The 21,300-nt window shown below is 38.0% G+C and overlaps 1 protein-coding gene and 1 non-coding gene across 2 annotated transcripts in view; both read left to right on the forward strand.

Annotated features, from left to right (window-relative positions):
* The first annotated feature begins 6,297 nt into the window (after positions 1-6,297).
* On the forward strand, positions 6,298-6,400 carry LOC145765779 (U6 spliceosomal RNA). Its single transcript, XR_014288652.1, has one exon. It is a non-coding gene; the product is annotated as a U6 spliceosomal RNA (small nuclear RNA).
* Positions 6,401-18,903: 12,503 nt separating this feature from the next.
* LOC145765712 (hemicentin-1-like) overlaps positions 18,904-21,300 on the forward strand; it is a 69,711-nt gene continuing 67,314 nt past the window's right edge. Inside the window, exons 1-2 of the mRNA XM_082577536.1 lie at positions 18,904-19,225; positions 19,634-19,745. Coding sequence (XP_082433662.1) covers positions 18,904-19,225; positions 19,634-19,745 — 434 coding nt within the window. The remainder of the gene's footprint in view (positions 19,226-19,633; positions 19,746-21,300) is intronic.

Below are 21,300 nucleotides of genomic sequence, written 5' to 3' on the forward strand. Positions count from 1 at the left end.
TGGTTCAAAACAATCACAGAATCGAATCTAATTTAATACGTTTTTGAGGTCGAAAAGCGCTGGGTGTTTGATCCTTTAGGACTTTTAAATATTTGAGGATTTCTTGTAATTGGTGTTGATCTTCTGGAGTTGGCAAGGGACACGCTTCATGATAAACCTTCACATTCACTTTCCCATCGATAATATACGAGAGATAGGCAGCTGGCGCGTAAACTTTCCCATTGGTAAAATTCAAATCAATTTGTTGAGGTAGGAGCTCCTCTTTCACACGCTGGATATGCTGACTATGAGAACAATAATTTAAATCTTCTTCTTTGCTCCAGTATAAAATTGGTAAGATATTTTTCGTGGAGGGAAAAGCAAAAAACGGTTGTTTCACAATTAGCTTTTTCGCGACTTTGCAAAGTTGTTCAGGATGAAACGCTTTTCTTCCGACGCAAACAGATAATGAAGCTCGTCTTAAGTGAGGATTAAATTCAATTTCATGCTTCACATTGAAAGTACTGGCGATGTCAACAACTTTTTCTGAAGCACGTTTAAGTTTTGATTCGTTAGCTAAGCCTTGTTCAGCCTCATACAATGGTTTATATTCATACGGTTGTGGCGCATAGATTGGTGAGATTTGTTTCTCCATGTTTTCCAAACTACCACATAAAAAAAAACATTCATTCCACTCTTTTTATACTTTATATATGTTATGAGCATTTTTTAATTATTTCATAATAAGGTGCCTTTTCATCAATATCCTATCGTGAGAATTATGAAGCGAACCCGGTTACACAATTATGTCGCTTCACTTAATTCGGACTTTGTACTTTGCGATTTACCTTTCTCACATAAAATCAAATGTGCTTCATCACTTAGGATTAATACATTTACAAGTCCATTCATATTCATAAATATATAAAATCATAAGCGTGCTTTAAGTTGCTGGAAATACCTCATCTTGATTTTCTATGCTAAAACATTACAAACTGAATTGTGTAACATATAAAAATTAAACAAATAAATAAATAAGCAGATGTATTATCCTTGAAAGAAATAAAAGAATTATTTCAACAAACTGTAAACTGAAAGTTTTTACTCTAAAATTATTTTAAGAAATTGAAAATGTTAGTTCTGTTACTTGCAAAAATGAAAATAAATAATTTTAATAAATCACAAAGCTTTCCTTGTAAAAACCAACAACTAAAAATATTTTTTTTTAACAAACTATAAACTTTTAAGTTGTATGATTGACAAATCAAAACAAAAATTAACTGACCAGCTGCAAACTTTTAAGTTCCATAACTTACAAACTGAAAATAAAAAAAGTAGTTTCAACAAATTGTAATCTGAAAGTTTATCTCTGAAAACATACACATGAAAAATTATTTTAAGTTACAAACTTAAATTTTCTTTTACAAACTTAAAAAATATTTTCAACAAATTGCAATTTTATTTTTACAAGCTTAAGAAAATAAATGAATTAAAGTATAACGAAATTAACTAACCCATACAAGCCAAAAAATAGTGAAACCTCATTGATTTACCAAAATAACACATTCAGCAAGAACAAAACCCAGCATTTGGAAAGCTCTGGAATCGAACCAATAGATCTATCCATCAGAATCAACAGTGAAAACTCTATTCCTGCAAGCAAACAACTTTACGAAAAAACATGGCTACAACCAAACCGATAAAAAGTTAACAAAACTTTTATGAAATCATCTTAATTAAATCCTACATATTAACCGATCTATAATTTTTAGGTCCATACGCATACAGACAGTTTGCTAACTTCAACGCGATCGGCCCGCACTACGTGTTGTGCGGGAAGAAGAACAAACATGCGTTGATATATCATCAACATCAACCGGTCATGCCACTGCTGGCAGATGGCCTCCACATATGTTTCCACACCATTCTGTCTTTTGCTGTTCTCATCCAGGTGATACCAATCTTTTCTTCTATGGCCTCTCGCCATCTTCTTTTTGGTCTCGCTCTAGTTCTTCTTGCATATCTTCGTGTCCATTCTGTGGTTGCCACTTTAGGTTTGTTGTTGTTTCTATAACATCTTCAATACAAGTTTTGTTTGTGATGACTTCATTTCTAATCTTGTCTTTTCTATTTATGTTTAATATTATTCTTTCCATGTTCCTTTGCGCCGCGGCCAGATTTCTTGTTTGTTGTTTTGTGAATGACTATGTTTCTGCTCCGTCTGTTAATGTTGGCAATATAACTGTGTTCATGATTTTGATATATTTTGCGTTGGTATTTCAAATCGTGATGTTCTATATGCCTAGAACCAAAAGATCTACAATTTAAATCAACAACACTACATTAGTTATTTTGTGAGATTGCTATTTTTATGTTGGTTGAGCAAGAAACATTATACAAATAACGTTAATAAACTTTTATGATCTTCAAGTATATGCTTTAGGTGTGTTTAGGCATTGTATTGTAATAACAATTATGGCAGTACTTCGAAGCGAAGATAAAAAATAGTTAAAATCACATCATTTACAAGCTCTTTATGTAATGTATGTAGTGTAATTGTAATGAAAGAAATTAAAGCAAGGTAATTATGAAAGCCTACGAAATTAAAACGATTTCGCAATTAATACATTCAATGCGCAGCATCATGAAACAAAAGCGATGACACAAAGCAATCCTGTAACGTTAAATAACCGCAAACATACTGTAGGTTGTTTCCCTGGTAAAGCGTTTAAAAAAATGATGTAATGAAGGTTTGCAAAAAAAAATGGTTACAATCAGGTTTAGCAATGTAATTCTGTGTATGGTTATGTAAGTGAATCTTATGTAGCCTATGCATTATTTTAGGCTCGTGATAAGACATTTTTGTTTTATAATTTAGAAAATTAGTGCGGAGTTAACCGTCACCATTTAGCGTCACTACATTTGATATAGCGTCACCACTTAGCGTTACCACTTTTTGATGCTTGGATGACGTATGTCTGTTGATTGCATCTTATGTTTTTGCTAGGAAAGATTCATTTTTCAATTCATTATTTCATAATGCCTTTTTATCAATATCCTATCGTGAGAATTATGAAGCTGGTTCACAATTATATCGCTGCTTGTTGCACATAATTCGGACTTAGCACTTTCGGACTTTGCACTTTGCGATTCACCTTTCTCACATAAAATCAAATGTGCTTCACCACTTTGGGTTATTACATTTACAAGACCATTCATATTCATAACTATATAAATGTGGTATAAAATCAAATGTGCTTGTGGCAGGTTAACACTGAGGGTTAACACATTTACAAGTCGAAACTAACATTTACTTACTACTCCTATGCTATTGCTTTGGAGACAAACTTTACTAGTATTGACTAGCCTTTGCATACAAGGTTCAAGTGATTTTGAGATGCCCTAGGCTGGACTAGCACTTTCTATAACCTGTTGAATACCCTAACTCTACAGCTAACACTTGATTGATTGATTGATTGAATCTTTATCCTCGGACTGGGAAAGCTTCTTGCAGAGCTTAATCCTGGCAGCTTCGCATACTTGTAGAGGCTTTGAATCACTGACGCAGGCCCGGTCACCGAGATTGACAGAGTGAAGTTTCCGATTGTTGAAGTCTTATTGCCGGGGAATTATTCCATCCATTAGATGCCGCTGAATGGAGAGCAGTCCTTAACGTGCGTTGCTCAAGCGCACACCCCGAGAGTCGAGCCAGCGCCGCTATTGATCTTGAAGCTTCTTCGTTCCAGAAGTGACGCGCTAACCAATTGAGCTATCGGGGCGGACTAACCAATTGAGCTATCACTTCTACATTCATGGCTCATCGCTACTCTACGAAATAAAAACTAAATTTAAAAAGTCTGTAAAGTTATTCGGTTTGGTGGGGCTGTTTTCTATGCAGCCCCAACAGATTCAAAAATTGCTGTAAAATACCAAAAGAGGTGGAGCTTCAAGGATAATTTTTGGCCAATCAGAGCGCTTGAAATCCATAATCTATTGATGTTATCCGTTGATTGTTCATTACATTGTTCATTACAGGCTTGTGTGACAACGACAAAATATCAACAACAGACGACGTTGTATCAGCCTAAACTTCAATGTTGCCGGTAATGAAATTTCAATATGCAGTTAGCAAAGAGTTGTGACAACCAGCTTAGAGGCCGAGTGGTTATCGCCTTTGGCTCGAGTGCTGGTAGATCTGAGATCGATTCCAGGTCGGGTCAAACCGAAGACTTTAAAAGCGGTAGCCTAACAATTGTGTTCTTTCTTGCATAATGCAATGAGAATAAGTCGGGTAATAATGTGATGACATCGTAAACCCGATATAAAATTAAAACTGAGCCCTCACGCTAAAGGACCTTAGCTGTTGTAGAGTGATAATAGCTCAAACAAATCCATAACATTATTATTATTAAGAATAGGGAAGGGCAGGTGAATTGATACTGAAGGCCAGTTGATACACCATCCTTCCGGAAAAGATTAAAACTTTTCGGAAAAATGTATTGTTAGCTAGCGATACTTCTGGTTAAAACGCCACAGTGAAAACATGATTAAATGAAATTCCCTGAAAGACTATGTTGTAATTTGAAAAAGACAAAATGTTTAGTCTGTGAGTACGGTACATTCTTTTTTAATATTTTTTATTGTCGTTTTGTAAAAACCAGAAAATTTTTCAAATAAAGTGGCATAGTGTTTTAATTTTTATCAGAATAGAGGTTTTGCCACCTTTTTCTGTTGTTGGTTTTGTTACTGTATTTCTTTTTCGCAATATCATTTCTTTTGCATTCTAACAAAGAAAAATAAATTGAATTGAATTGATAAGTCACAAAATTTGCCATTAGTTTTATGCTTTTTATTAAAAAAAATAACTTTGAAAAGCATCATTTTTCATCAAAATTTTGTCTAGTTCGTATGGGAAGCTTTTATTTGTGCTACTAAGTATTTTCAAGTTTTGCTTGATTATATATATTATGTTTATTGCACCATTTACCCATCTGGCAACCATAATACTGTTTTCTGCGCTATTAACACGTTTGGAGGTTTGCGGCCAGATAAACCGCTCGAAACAAAAATACAAAAGCTATATAAAAAAGAGGCAGCATAACGGACATGGCGCTTTGCAATTGAGACGCCCGCTTATACACAGACAGTCGTCGTCACGACAACAATACTCCTGGGTACGATGGTGGCGAGAACACGGTGGTCTTATTAGCACGATGTCAAGAAGAATGGAATCCAGAAACCAAAACCTTGGACAGAAAACACCAGAACTAAAGCTGGCAGCCCTGAAATCAGAAATTATCAACCCCAACCGCGCTATACTGCCAGGGGCGCTGGAACGATTTTGACTGGGTGGGCAAGGTTATATAAAAAAGGGCACTTTTGTTGTTGAAAGGCCAATTTTTTTTAAAGTTTTGATAAGATCTAGCGATAATGCTGGGCAGTTCGTTAATTGTTTTCCCTCTATTAGCCATATAAATCGAAATGTGAGACAGATGAAGATAAATGAATGAAATATATTGAAATAGCTTGAACAAGAAGAAACGAAAGATAAATTTCACGTTCATAGCATCACAATCTGCTGCAAAGTAAGTTATGAAATGTGTCCCCGGGATAATTTGTATACTGTATAACAGGGGTCACCAACCTTTTTTGCATGCGGGCCACTTTGGCACTAAGGAGAGCTGTGGCGGGCCGCACTAATAAAATGTTAGGTAGGTTGACTCTTATGCTAAAAAAGAACGCATTTCGTACCCAGTATCCAGCGTTACATGTTGTTCATATTTATGTTAGAATACCGCAGCAACAAAATTAATCGAACAACGCTACTGCCAGGCCAAGCTCCTTTTACAACACTTTTGACTTTTTTTTAACAATGCCTAATAAACGAGGCCACTTGTTTTGCGCACTTATAGTGAGGCGAGCGGTTTCATCAGAATATTCATCGCCAAGCAAGAGTGGTGTTGTCACTTTGCTTCACAAAAGATATCTTGCAATTAACAATTTTAGTAAACAAGGAAATGTTTGACACATTGCAATACAGGCAACAATAGTGACCTACAAACATATCAGCGAAAAATAGGCTCTAATAACAGGGAAAAAGAAGCCAGGCACCATGAAACAAATGCTTGTAGAAATCACTCAAAAATCGTAATTCTATCGTAATTCATGAACAGTCGTCCCTTTAAAAAAGCAATGAGTTGGTTTTTCATCCTTTTTGTGAGAGTCTATAAAACCGTCTTTCTTTTGTTATAGACAACTGTCACTTGCGATGCTTATCAGCGTGGCAAGAATTTGTTGATTAACAACATTTTGCAGAACTTGCTTCGGCAGTAGATATACTAAAATTGGAACGATACAGAGAAGATTAGCATGGCCCCTGCGCAAGGATAACACGCGAAATCATGAAGCGTTCTATATTTCTTTAAAAAAAGAAGAAAAAAAAAAACATTTTGCAGTACTAAGCTAAATATTTTCATAATAGGCTACAATCAGAAAAAGTCTTTAAATTTATATGTAATATTTTGCCAATTTATTATAAATTGAGTTGGCACACCGACCTATTTTGCCAACAAAAACTTACATAAAGAGAACACTGATCGTGAAACACAATAACGGTGAAGCGCACACTAGTGTTTACATGACATTTGCAAACTTAAAATAAGCAACCCTATGCTCGACATTTTCGAAATTCGAGAACAGACGTTTTAATCAACCACTGGGACAGTGTGGCTGGACATCGCATTGGAATAACTTTAAGCAACCCCTACCTAGAACTATAATCTGCTTGGTCGGTCGGTGGAATCGTATGCAAAGCGAAAATATGCTTCCCGGAAAGTATTTTTTGCCTTTGTGCTCTTTAACTCCTCAAGAAAAGTATTTTTGGTTATACTTGTACGCTGATATCTTCCGCGGGCCGCAGCGATACAGCGTGGCGGGCCGCATGCGGCCCGCGGGCCGCCATTTGGTGACCCCTGCTGTATAATATAAGCTAATTAGGCTCAAAGCGAATAGCAGAAGTTGTTGTATTGCAAAATGTGCAGTAGGTTACATAAAGGGCACCATTGCCCCCATGCCCCCCATCCAGAGAAAAATTGAGGGAAGGAGGGTTTCCGGTGCCCCTGTATATTGCACTACAATGCTGAAGTGAGAGTCAAACTTAAGATGCACATATCAGGCTATAGAGTCCAGTTGTTTTACCACCGCCATTCTAAACTTTTTATACATCTAAAATTAGGTCAAAGAAAGCAAACATTTTTTTAGAATTTACAAGACGAAGTTGAACTATAAACAGATAAAGTTACCTTTCTCCCCAAAGTTGAATCATTTTTTATCTTACGTTAAAATAAAGTATATACGGAAGTTGACTTATTTATTATAACCATGACAGAAAACGTTTTAAATTTGAAATGGCAACACTAACCAAGTTAGCTGGAAGCTTCAAATCAACTTTTCTTGGATCGACTTTTCTTGATCTTCAAGATCCAAGATCTTGCCCATCTCTGCTTGTAGCGAGACGTAAAAAATGTCGAATTGAAAATTGATCCTTCTGATGTGGCCAGAAAAGAAGCTTCGCATTCGTAGAGCAAATGCAACGTCCATGATTTGACTAAGTTGAGCATAAAAAAGTGAAAGTCATTGCAGAAATTTCCCAGCAACACACAATGAGGCCGCGAAGCTCTCTAGGCAGATTTATAAGGCAGTAAACCAACATGCAGTTGTGAATTCTTTTCAATGAAATTTCTCATTATTCGGCACAGTTGCGCACATTGTGACGTAATAGAGCAGCAAAGACGACTGGAAATTGCCGCTTTCCGCCCGCTGAGTTGCTTTATTACGCTTCAGTGAAACTCGCGAATTGCTTCACCAACTGTACGTTATAGTCGACAAAGGTTCTTCAGACACAAACACAATTGATAGGACTTGGAGTTTGCATTTTCTCAAATTGGGTGTGCCAGAGCTGACACACCAGACCGGGAAACTTGACTTTATTTGCTCGTTATATTCTTATCTGGAAAAGCACAAGTAAATGAAAATATAAGAATTAAAAAACTCTGTTGCATCATGAAAGATTCTTGTGCAGCTTTTCATTCTCAACAACATCAAAAAACCAGAGCAGATTTTCTACTTCAGCGTCTACTTCGCTACTTATCTTTAGCCTAAGCCTCGCATTTAAACTTTCTTTTATAAAAGCCTTAGAAATATTTTGGTTCTACTTATCATCCAAGAACCGGGCCATGAAGACATCGAACATAAAGATACGTCATGTAAGAAGGTGTAATCACGTAAGAAGGTGTAATGACGTAAGAAGGGCTTGTGCAACGTAATCAGCTTGTTGAAGATCTTTGCTATTCTTGCCCCTACCAATTAATCAATCCTTTTTGTAGCCTACATTGCGCCTGTAGACATTCAATCGATGTAAGAAAAAAGTTGAGTTTTTGACTGGGTTGGAAAGCTGGGATTTTGTGACCTAACAAGTACGTCAACAACATAATGTTACATAACAGCAAGTCAAGTCACAAGTCACATTATTTTGTTTCAACAGCGCCATATATTAACACACAAGCAGAATAAATGTAATTGTCAAAACAATGCATTGTAGGCCTACAACTGTTGGTTAGATTATGGCTAGATACTAGTTAGATTATGGTTAGATACTAATTAATTTATTGGTCAGATACATCATGTAACAAACATCGCTTGATCCTCTGATGAACCATTATTATCAGCTGATGAACATTTTTGTCGTGTTCAGACTTCCGCCTTGTGGTTGAAGAAAGTCAGTTTTCATGTCAAACTTCAGGCATGCCTTTAAGTGTCTTACCAAAGGAATGCCTGGGTGCGGCACAACCTCTTGCGTACTGGCGTCGGACTGTTCCTCTCCAACATGCACAAATGGGGGATGGCTCCATCCGCGATATGTGAGTGTGGCAAAGAGGAACAAACCGCAGACCACACCATCTGTAACTGCGCCATCTACCATGCGCCAAATGGTGTGCGTGGTCTGCGTGAACTGGATGATGAATCAATTCAATGGCTGCTCGACACCTGCCCAAACATGTAGACCGAGTCGCCGCCACTTTCCAAAGGTGGTAGAAGTAAGAGCCCTCGACCCCTGAAGTGGCGAAGAACGTTCACACGAAGAAGAAGAAGACCGTTCCAGTTTTCAAATTGTTGCATTCACAATAGTTTCCAGGGTAAACAAATTTTCCCATTTTGCTGAAAACAAAAGATGCTTTAGATGTTGCATTGACGTTTCACGACGAAATACTGACATTTCAATGAAAGCAAGGACACAAAACGAGTCTCAAAGCTTCTTAATGAAATCTTTTGTCGGTTTCGCAATAAACGAATCGAATAAAGGAGCTAATCGCAGTCACGTGATCTCCTGCTGAGCTTTACAACCGAGTGAGATAGCTCCATGACGCGCGCTGAATGGATCGTCATAATCACATCGCGCGGCCGCCGACAGGGAAGGAACGCGATAATTTACAACTAGAAACTTATATATTCAATGGAGTCGTAGTTAACTTCTAGCAATTGAAATTGATGTGTCGGCAGCTTTTTGGCGAATTGATAACTGTTTGACTGTGACGTTCACAAAGTGAAGCGAAGTGGTTGAAGTTTTTGTTTGTTTCATCGGCTGATGATTGGAAGAAACTGACCGTCCACAGTTTTTAAGATGACAACAATTTGAGGAGGTAAGCTTCGTGTTGGTACCATCATTATTATTATCACCTTGCAATTGTAAAATCTTCTGTTTCCTGTAATCTCAGACATGGACGGAGCAGTTGCGTAAGAAAGTGGTTCTAATCTATGCCAGGCACCAAAGAAATTAAAAGTTTTTTCTCAAAATCTCTTAGAATAAAGCCTAACAATGGTGAAGAAATTTAGTCCAGATACTAGGGAAATTGAAACCTTTTTTTACATTGATTCAAGGTCAGATTATGTATGACTTCAACTTTAGTTTAACTACCGACCGATGGCTGATTGCTCTTAAGACATGATGGCAACTGGATGACAAAGTTATTCAATTTAATTATGTTTGTATAGCAATTAACAGTCATATAAATTTGCAACCAATCATCCCAAAACATAGCATCAACCATTGACGGGGCTCCCCTTACAATAGCTGACGTTGTGCTGACGTTGTGCTGTCGATTCAGTTTATTCTTGGAAGTTTTTATTCTTGAAATATACAATCGACTAAGTCAAAATATAATAATAATAACATTGTATATAATATAGAGCCACACCCACACTGTAAACTATGCTCCTGGGCACTGTGCATAACAATGATGATAATTACTACGGTACTTTCAATCATAATGTTCAGGGAAATAGAACGTTTTCAAGCGAGCTTTGAATTCATTTAAATTTTCAGCTTCTTTTACACAAATAGGCAAACAATTCCAGCAACTGGCAGCAACAACTGGGAAGGTGCAATTTCTATATTGTGTCTTGCATGAAGGTTACATAAGAGCAATTGATGTTGAGAACGCAAAGTTCTAAAATATGATCTAAAAAAGATTAAAAGACGTTGATTCAACGTAAAAAACCTGGTTGGGAATTAGAATGGAACTAGGGAGTAGCATGTTTGATACAAACATGCTACTCCCTACTCCCTAGTTCCATGTTTGATACAAACAAATACAAACATAATCCCAAACGCTGTTTATTTCCAAATCGAGAATCATGAAAATGACGTTGGCTCCAAGATTGTCCAAACGCAATTTCTGTTTATGACGTCAGAAGTTGCGATTAGACATCTCAATGCCTTCGATCGTATCAGCCCAAAAAAGTTGAGGATCTCAATGCCTTCGAATGTATCAGCCCAAGAAAGTTGAGGATCTCAAACGATTTGGTGAAGTTTGCTTTTATTTCCCAAACGAGACAGTCTCTGTGCAAGCCACAAGACAAAATTTCCAAGGAAAGTCAAACACATTTTTAAAAGTTGTAGCATTTCCAGCGACCCCAAAAACACATAGAAACATTGAATATAACAAAAAATATTCACAAAAAATATTGTCTTGTGTTATACAAGTTTTCGAACCTGATTGATTTTGTTTAATTGTTCGGTTGCATCCTAAATAAAGATCCCTAATAAAACTTTGCATCCTCAATAACATCGACGAACCAAGCAGAAGTTGAGAGGCATCAGCGTCTTAAATCTGGATGGTTGCAGAGTCCCACATCAACCAACCAGGACAACAAAGCAGGTGCTCCTTTCAATGGCGATGTCACAATAATCTCGTTCTCCGCACAAGGTCGTAATGAGTAAACTTGGATTTACATCTAAAATGTTCTTTCGTTCACCACAATTAAACAGGGATCTGCTTGTAGCAAGAATTGACAGTGGTAGACAATAGTTTTCCCACGGCCTGCACTGTTAGCAACTAGTTGATGAAATCATTTCTGTTGAGATCCTTTCATGGCTACCTAAAGATACGGCCTGACTTGTCACATTTTGCTAAAATTTCCAGATTTCTCCAACTTTGGGCGAATTTTTAAATGACTGTTTCTAAAAATTAAATTTTTACGCTTTCTTTACTGCTTTCCCCAGATGATACAATTGGTTTTAACATCCTCACATGTTGAAAAACAAAGAAAATTTGATTTCGAAGATTTTAGTCAGACTGTTAATTTTCAATAACAGTCTGATTCAGCGTTTTCAACTTATTTTTTCTCATTTGCTATTGCTTCCCCAAGGCAACAAAAAGCTTTTATATCATTAGGAGACAGCAAAAAGTAAAAAAATCTCAGAAAATGTTAGTCAAACACTACTAGTAGCTGTAATCAAAATCTGCAAAATGTGACAAATCAGGCCGCATCTTCAGGTGGCCATGATCCTTTTCAAATTAGAATCTTCAACCAAGATTTACTTGTCAACTGCAGATAAAAACATAACTTGTAACGTTTCTTGCACACATGCAAAGGAATTTTGTAATTTGTTAAAACTTACGTTTGAACAAAATAAAAACCTTTTGAAATAAGTGGACAGAGTTATTTTTCTTGCAACGAAATTCGTTTCGACCAAACATCGCCCCCACAATGTAAAGCTTCATTACGTCATAATTATGAAAGTCGACAAACAGCGAGGTGTGACGTCACAATTTGAAAGCGCCATCTGCTGTGAGTTGTTTGAAACAGTAGATCGCTTTAATTGCTTCCCCTATTACCAATTCCTGTGTTTTGACAAAGGACTTCAGCTGCCATCCCGAAGTTTGCACCAGCTGAAAATATTTCAAATAGTTTGCTTTTTAATTAAATTTATAAGAAGAAAAATTAATAAAAACAAAATTATTTAAAAAATATTTCATTTCGACAGAAATGTTTTTCTTCGTTTTGTTCCATTTTGAAATGATAGAAATTCCATTTCATTATACATTCAAAACAATTTGCTGGTGAGGTCCTGTTCACTGTTCAGGCTTTTACGTGTTCAGGAGAAATTATTTTTATATTTTGAGATGTTTTGCTTTGATACGTTGTAATTCTTTTGATTTCACCTTATTTCGAGTTGTTTTGCTTGGAAAGAGTTTTATTTGGACAATAACATTTTCAAACAAAGTTACGACAGCAGCATTTCGTCTCATAAAATGATGAAATAGTTGAAACTTTCTTTGTGACTTAGGCAACAGTTGAAGCAATGTTTGTAAGTTCCATATGTTGAAAATGAATTTTCGTTTAGCGGCTTCCAAACTAGGCTTCCTGCTGGTGTGCCTCAATGCTTGTGCCAGAGGTGCCTTGTAAACGTGCGAAAATTGTTGCGTTTATGTTTTGTTTAAGTTTAGGTCACAAGGTTAATTATTACAAGTACAATAATTTGAACTTGGACTTTCTCGTACATTTACTTTAAATACAGTAATTTATTTCAATCAATGGTGGATTTGCCAGAAACAGGAACAGTACATGATCGAAATATGCAAGTTGTGTAGCCTATAGGCTACACTGCAAAAGCGGCACAAGTTCCCATACTAAGAGACAAAGAGACGACCATACGGTCTACTAGTCCAGGGTTTCCTAAACTTTTTGGGCCACGGACCACTATTTGTGAATCTGTTTATTCGCGGACCCCCAATCCCAATACAAAGGTCAAAATAAATAAAACCGAATTTTGTTTATTTAAAAAACTGACAACATCAATGGGGCGGATGAGATTGCTTCTTATTGCATAAGTCATCAATTCTCGGAGTTATTTATGAAAGGCAAACTCGTAAGTCAAGGTCCACGGAAAGTCTGGACCTGTATTTTGTCTTCATGTTGGTAAGAGCTGAAAATGCTGTCTCGCACATGTAGGTCCGTGGCAAAAGGCAATAAAATTTTAGTTGCCTTTCGCGATAGCAATGGGTATTCCTCCACAACACTCAACCAGAAAGATGCAATAGATGTTTGATTGAAACTAAGCATTAACGTTCGATCAGATGATAATTCGGCTAATTCTTCTTCTTCGCGTCCACTCCTGACAGATCAGTCCTTGTAACAACAAAAGGCTTTAAAATCCGGTCAAAATAGACGAGGAATACGAGAATTTTTCGTAAACAACTTTTTAACTGCAACGAAGGTGCAACAAGTAAAATTAACGATACTAGATAGCAAAAGCTTTCGAAATCATTTAAGTTATTATATCGAACTGCGGCAATTATCTTTGACAGGTTACGTACTATACAGCATACAACGTAGGCCTATATGTGTGGCTTTTTAATTTCTTGTCATATCGCCACGGACCACCTGTGCAGTCGTCGCGGACCACCAATGGTCCGCGGACCACAGTTTGCGAAACCCTGTACTAGTCAATTGCCACCCTACAGAAATGATAATTTTGTCACGTCAGACACAAAAATTTTGTGCATCAAACGTAACTTTATACGATTTCTATTATGGACACAATCTGCTTCAAGCGGAGATGGTAACTGAATAATACAATTTCTTGCCCATTTGAAATACTTCCGAATTTTCGCTTGTGTGAGTGTTTCTCTGGAAGAGACTTGAAATGTAGCATGGTGTGCCACTGACACCAGACACCATGGTTTTCCACCTCAGTGAACATGTCATTCTTAAATGTCCCATTTACAAAAGTATTAAATGAAATTCATGATATAGCACTAGAGCAGGGGTGTCCAAACTTTTTCCCAGGCGGGCTATATTTGATAATGCGGAAGTGCCCCCGGCCAACAGCCTCTGACAATTTTGTTTTACGTGAGGAAAGCTGCATATATAGCAACATTGTACTATTTACTGTCATTTTAATACAACAAAGCAATAGGCAGATTTAAGTAAGTTTATTTACATGGGATATGATAAGTGAAACTATATAAGTTATTTGCTTTTCCATCAGAAATTAACTTGTTCAGAAACTTTATGAAGCACAGCTCGTGGTCGTTGTAGACTCGTAGAGGATGAAATTGAAGTCTTGAATGCCCAGGGCAAGTCTGGATCAGTGGCGGCTGGTAGTGTCTGTGAGAAGTGGGGCTGCAAACAATTCGCGGGGGGTCTGGGAGTCTCCCCCAGAAAAATCGCACTAAATTTGGTGAGTTCTGAGCATGTTTTTACCCCAAATTTTGAAAAAATGCATTCAAACTTTGTTGAATAGTTGATGTATTCCTAAGCTGTATTTAAAAAAACTAGCAGTACCGGTAGCCTATTGCTTTGGAGACAAACTTTACTAGTATTGAGCTTAGTCTTGACTAGCCAAGCCGTTGCATACAAGGTTCAAGTGATTTTGAGATGCCCTAGCACAGGGGTGGGCAACGTGCGCCCTTTTCCATTTTTTGTGCAGCCCTTCATCCTCTTCCAGCTATTTTTCCTCAAATAGGCTAAGGCTATTTAAATTAAGACTATTTTTTTCTCGATTTACACAATTTCGAAGCTTAAGAAGTGATACGATCATCTTTTCACTCCCCTGTAGGCTACCTGTGAAATAAGTTTTGTGCCTGTAGTAATCTAGCTTGAATTGAATTCACTGCAGGAGGATGACATTCTTGTACAAAATTGTAATAAGATAAACTCCATTGCTGAAAATATGAATTAGTGTTTATTTGATGTGCGGCCCTCCTGTAAGCATTACATTTTCCTAACTAGCCCTCGTGTTAAAAAGGTTGCCCACCCCTGCCCTAGCACTTCCTATAACCTGTTGAATACCTTAACTCTACAGCTAACACTTCTACATTCATGGCTCATCGCTACTCTGCGAAATAAAAACTAACTTTAAAAAGTCTGTAAAGTTATTCGGTTAGGTGGGGCTGTTTTCCATGCAGCTGCAACAGATTCAAAAATTGCTGTAAAATACAAAAAGAGGTGGAGCTTCAAGGATAATTTTTAGCCAATCAGAGCGCTTGAAATCCAGAACCTCAGGCTGCAGAGCAGTTCGTCCAAAGTCGGTGTTGCCAAACAAAACTTTTAATATTTTAATTTTCGATCCGCAATTTTTAAGTGATAAAAGTAACCGGGTCGGACAAATACAGAGGAAAACATATTTTTCCTCTTCTCTTTCTTTTAGGTGGGGCTGCAGCCCTGCAGCCCCATGGCACGAGCCGCCACTGGTCTGGATAATGGTAGACAAGCGAAATATCAAGTAGTTGAAAGTTGCTCGGTTTGATCTCAAGCCGTTCTTTTGATTTTGATCCATTTATCGATTTCGATTTATAACCAAGAACACCAACACCAATGTTCACACAACGTCCAATACGTCCAACCGAACAAGCTCAATATTTTCTTTGCAAACTTTTGCATTTATGTTTTTTTTATCCGGCTGCTAGTAAAAAGGCACAAGAGAAAGATGTTGCTGTCAGTTTCACCAGTTGGCTGCAGGTGAGCTGGAACCTCCAGGGTTCAAGCAGAAAGAAGTAAGCAGCAATAAATATTTGTATTTGCTATAAAATCTCGAAAGCGGTCGTTGAATTTGCTAGTAAAAAAATGAACTACATGTACTTTAAAAGGTCGTCAATATTACTGCATTCAATTTTTTTCACTAAATTAGATGCTTTTGTATCTGCTTTACGCGGATCCTCTATTGACTTTACGTTAATCAGGGTTTAAAGCGTCGAAATTCTTTTTTTTTTTAAAGAAATGAATGATTGACGATATCACACTTCAGTCTTCACCCTCCAGGCAATTAATAACATTAATAAGTTCATTTCGCTATTATGACGTAACAATGATTCTAACCTTTCTCGCTTGCCTTTTGTCTGTGAGAAATGCTGTTTCACTAAATTTTGAAAAATACAAGTTTAATTTGCATGATTTCAACGTGTCTCAGGGTCACACAAAAACGTATTGCAGGCCGGAGTCTGGACATCTCAGCACTGGAGATGAACGAAGCCACCCTGACTAGGCTTTCTATCACATGATCTGAATTTTTGTCAAATCAAAGAGATGAAAGTGCCTAAGAGTGTTCTAAAATGCTTTTGAAAAAAAAAAATATTTGATAACTAATTTTAAATAGGAAAATAAATATTTGTTTTGTTCAAGACTTGAACCCAAAACCATCCGAACCACAGGCAAGGACAATAACCACTCGACCACCAAGCTGGCTCAGAGAGTGCAGTTGTTCTCAGTGTTTAATTAGAAGCCTCCAAGATGGCCGATTACAAAACGTCAACAAGCGCTCGTTTTGTTAATTAGCGCGCTCGCCTGTTGTTAACCTCCGACTGGTGAAATGCATCAGAAAAACATTTTTGTTGCATTCGAGAAAATCTTGAAGATTGGTAAACAGTGAGCAGTCGCTGAAAATAGTTCAGTCTAGAAACAAGGCTGTTTAAATTGACGACAGGAAATAGCTGCAGCTCCCCGGAAGTTAGGTATGGAATAGGTGGAACAAAGAGCGCTATCCTGTGTTACGTAATCACTGCTGTAGAAAAAGTGTTCTTTCCCTTGGTGGGAAGATGACGAAGTGTTCCGTTTCATTCAAGTTAAGTTGGTGCAAATTTCAATTTGCTTTGTCGCTGACTTTTAACTTGTTCATTGCATAAGTCCAGAGCTGAGGAAATGAATCTTACTTTAATGACAGTCGAAATACACAGCTCATGTATTTTTAATTCGATCCAAGTCAGTTAATTTTAGCAAAAGTGAGGATTACCGGCCGTCAGTGAATGACTAAGAAAGCTGTGTTTGCGGCGTTCATGCCTTGAATGTTGCCAGATAAGGAATTCATCTATGAAAAAACTTTAAAGCCGTTAAAGACAAAAACTTATGAAAACTATCAATTAATTATATTTAATTGGAAGCAAGCATCAAGAGCAGGCCAGTCAAGTGTGTCAGGGGCCAATCAATTCGAGGAAGTCACGAAATAAGATAAAATTAAAAACCTTGAAAATGATTTTCAGAGGCGACTTCTCCACATTCCGGCTCTCCTCGACTCGAAGCGCACCTCAAGCGAGTGCACAAGTTTAGGACCAGATTGTCAAAACTACAGTAGGCTACGAACTTCAGTAAACATACAGTAGAAAGTTATAACTTTATTTATGGCGACAATATTCACAAAGAATCCATGACAACGATTGTTACGTAGAACAATGTTTTGATCAGTTCAGGAATAATGAAGTTCGTCAAGTCAAGCGTAAGATAAGTAGATAATTCACTTTGGTTGTCGACAAGTTAATTCACTTTTTTTTACGTTCATTCTACGTGATATGACGTTTCGACACTGGCGGGTCTTTCACAAATATCGTATTCATTTGTTCTTGGTGGATGTCATGAAAACAAGAGATCTTGTAATCAGCTAGTTTACGGTTCACTTTAAATTAGGCTCATGCAGCATTTACCGTTCATGTTCAATGCTGATACTTTTGAGCTAGTTTGTCATTGAGGCTTGAAAGTTGCAGACTCGCACATGAATTGGTTGGAAGCACTTTCTGGTTGCGACTTTTGCGTCGAGAAAACAATTTTTGTGAGCAGAATGAAATCAAACTTCATCACATGATGATGAGGAAAATGAAGTATCTTCTGACAGGTGTCAAACTCACAACAATGCTTGATATAAACGGCTCGGTTGTACATGCCTTGTAATACAAAGGAATTTATTTTCACACGAGTCAGTTCAATCATGAACATGTTTATGATTGGACTGAAATTAATTCGTTTGTATCATCACATTAATTCGTTTGTATCATGATGGTTTTGCTCAACCAACCTTCAGAACAACAACCGTGTGTTGTGTAACCGGGTGTGCAACTTCGAGTTACAGCATTCCTCGGCCCACACGTCTGCAGACGTTTAATTAATGCAAAAAACAACTGATTTGCTGTCTGGGGGGGGGGGTATTGACTAGGAACACATTGTTTCCGACAATGCTGAAAAGTTACATAAAAATTTTGATAAATGTTGCAAACAATTTAATTTCGAAACTTATTCACCAAAGGGAAGAACGTTTACAATCTGCGGTTTGAGTTGGAATTGTTGTGAGTTGCTTCAACAATGAAAGGGGCAGAAGCAGTATTGTGACGTTTCTGCAGCGTCGGCCCAACAACAGGATCGTTCTGTCTCCATTGTCGATTGCAAGTGAAAACAATCAGAGCTCGGGAGGTTTCCGGTCGTTGGACACCGTGCAGGCTCATTAGGTCGCGCGCGTCAAAGGCGGCCTCCTTCAATGGATCAACAACCCAATGTTAGTTGTCTCATAATGGTAGCGCTATCACGAAAGACGTTTGCAAAGTTTAGCCGCCAAGCACAATCCAGTCACTGTCAGGTCAGGCTATTAGAAACTAAATTTCGTTTTGACAAATTTTCTTTCGACTTAATTTCAGCTGCCTTTGTTACAGAACAAAGCTGTTGCAGCTGGAGCTTTATGAATTCGTGTTGCAGGTTAATAGAAACCTTACTAGGCCAGGATCGAGGTTTCATCGGTTTGTTGCAAGTTTTTAATTAAATCGCTTTGCGGTGTCGCCTTGGAAGCTTAGTTGATGCAATTGGAGTAAACAGCAGCACGTGAGCATGGAAAGAAGGACAATGTTTATCGTGACGTTGACGATTGTGACGTTGCTAACATACGTCAGTGGTCAAACGGGACGAAGGAAAAGAATCAAAGACATTCGTGGGACGATACAGGGGAATATCACGGGAGACACTTACAGCCCGGACCTGTCCAAGGTTATCCCAGGGTCATCCACACTCGCTTTTGTATTTGACGTCACTGGGTCGATGTGGGACGATTTGAAGCAAGTGACTGCAGGGGCGCGACAGATACTTGAGACCACTAGAGGGAGGGTGGAGAAGCCCCTACATAATTATGTCCTCATCCCTTTTCATGATCCAGGTAAGAAATTCTTGCATAACCAACGACTTGTCGTTTTAAATTGTTGTTTTGTATTTGGAGGTAGGCTAATTATGTGGTATACAAAAATGTTACTTCTTTCATCATTAAACAGATGCAGCAAAATTAACATTAACCGAAAGTGAAAAATACATTTCATTAGATTCAGGCATGAATAAGCTGAACCTCTGATTATTTGATTAAGAATCGATTTATGAAAAGTTAAGAAGCCGAATAATTTATTTACGTGAAAAGTATCGAAACAAGCCACATCTTCATACGCATCGAAACAAGCCACATCTTCATGCGCATCGAAACAAGCCACATCTTCACGCGCATCGAAACAAGCCACATCTTCATGCGCCACGTTTGGCAGAGGTTGATTTCAGGTGTTTCAATTTTCTTTAACAGTGGTTGGCCCGACAATTGTGACGTCAAATCCGCGAACCTTCACGCGCGCGTTGAGGAACTTGTATGTCCAAGGAGGAGGAGACTGTCCTGAGATGAGTGTGACTGCAATCAGGTGGGTGGATCTACACTATCACCGCGCATTCATAAGCGAATGATATGAATCGTCCCCAAACTGCGCATATTCTGCAGCCGAATAGCACAGGGCTAAAGCAGTGGACCGCATTGTATCAGGAAGGGCAACATCACAGTTATGGTGTAATAGTGGTCTGGTTTAGTGTAGTCGGCCGACAGCCATTCGATTGTTTTCAGGCTTTCCGACTGCTATGAGACAGATCTGTATATTCGATCACATCTTGCCATATTCTTCTCTTTTCGTTGGCGATAACTGCCATCACGTTTTCTCCTGCTTCAACTGTAGAGTAAGAGAAAGGATCCGATTGGAACTTTCTTTGTAGTTTTCATAGAGGTCCGCTGAGTCCTAATTCAGACCAGGGATGTAAATCTGATGTGTCCTACAATCTTATCATGGAATGATATGAAACAATTTATGTTCTTCAAGCTAGTTGTTGGATGGATGGTCATTTATTTTTGTTTGGATGCGAAACGTACATACAAAAAACATCCAGTGTGCATCCGAAGAGAGTGCAAAAGATCGTAACCCTAAAGAGGCGTAGGAGGTCGTCGAGTCTGCACTCTCTCATTCGTCGTCGTCGTGTGAGCGTCTGGGGCCGAGGGTCTATCCTTTTACCACCCCAGATTCACGATGTTCCCGGACTACACTGGAAGGCTACTAGAGAGCGGCCAGTCTTTGGTTTCATCATCCATGACACGCAGACCTTCCACTCCATTAGGTGGCTTGAAGATGGAGCAGTCATTGATGATGTGGTCTGCGGTCTGTTCCTCGGCACCACATTCACAGGAGGAGGAAGAGGCAATTCCCCATTGGTGCATGGTTGAGCGGAAAAGCCTGACGCCCGTACGGAGACGGTTGAGGCGCACCAATGCCTGTCTTGGTAGTGTTAGACCGATTCAAACAGTTATACGAAAGAAAGTAAATTGCGTTTTACTGTAAATAGCAAATTAACACAATGAAAAAGAAGGAATAAACAAAACGAATATGTACGGTACGCAAGAAATGCAAAAAAGAAATAATAATGACATTGAAGATAAAATCAGGTAGTAGTTGTCGCTTTTATAGCTCTGGAAACGTCGGAAAGATCTGGAAAGATCCTGTTCCTGTCAAATTGTTGATCTTTTATTTCCTGCAAATAGGCTAAGTATTTTTCCCAAAAAATATTGCAATGCAATCTATTTGCGTTCAAAATCATTCCATCTCTGCACAGCATCCAGAACAAGCGGAGTAATCACGGGGTAGAAGAAGCCATTCAACCGCAATTAATGAACTACAATTTGTAACTTTATATCTTTACGCAGTTTCAAAAAATCTATTTATTAACCAACAAATTATTGACCAACGGCATTTAAAGCCATGTAGCCTAAACATTGTATCAAAAGAAAAGTTCAGACGGAGAGTTGAAATGGATTTGAACCGTGGCCACGATTTGAACCCATGTCTCAAGGAATAATGCCCCAATGCTTTGCCATTCCGCTTGGCACGGAATGATTGAGGAAGCATTGTATTGATTAAATGTTACACATCAGCAATT

Source organism: Aplidium turbinatum, chromosome 2, assembly GCF_918807975.1.
Source record: "Aplidium turbinatum chromosome 2, kaAplTurb1.1, whole genome shotgun sequence".
Lineage (NCBI taxonomy): Eukaryota > Metazoa > Chordata > Ascidiacea > Aplousobranchia > Polyclinidae > Aplidium > Aplidium turbinatum.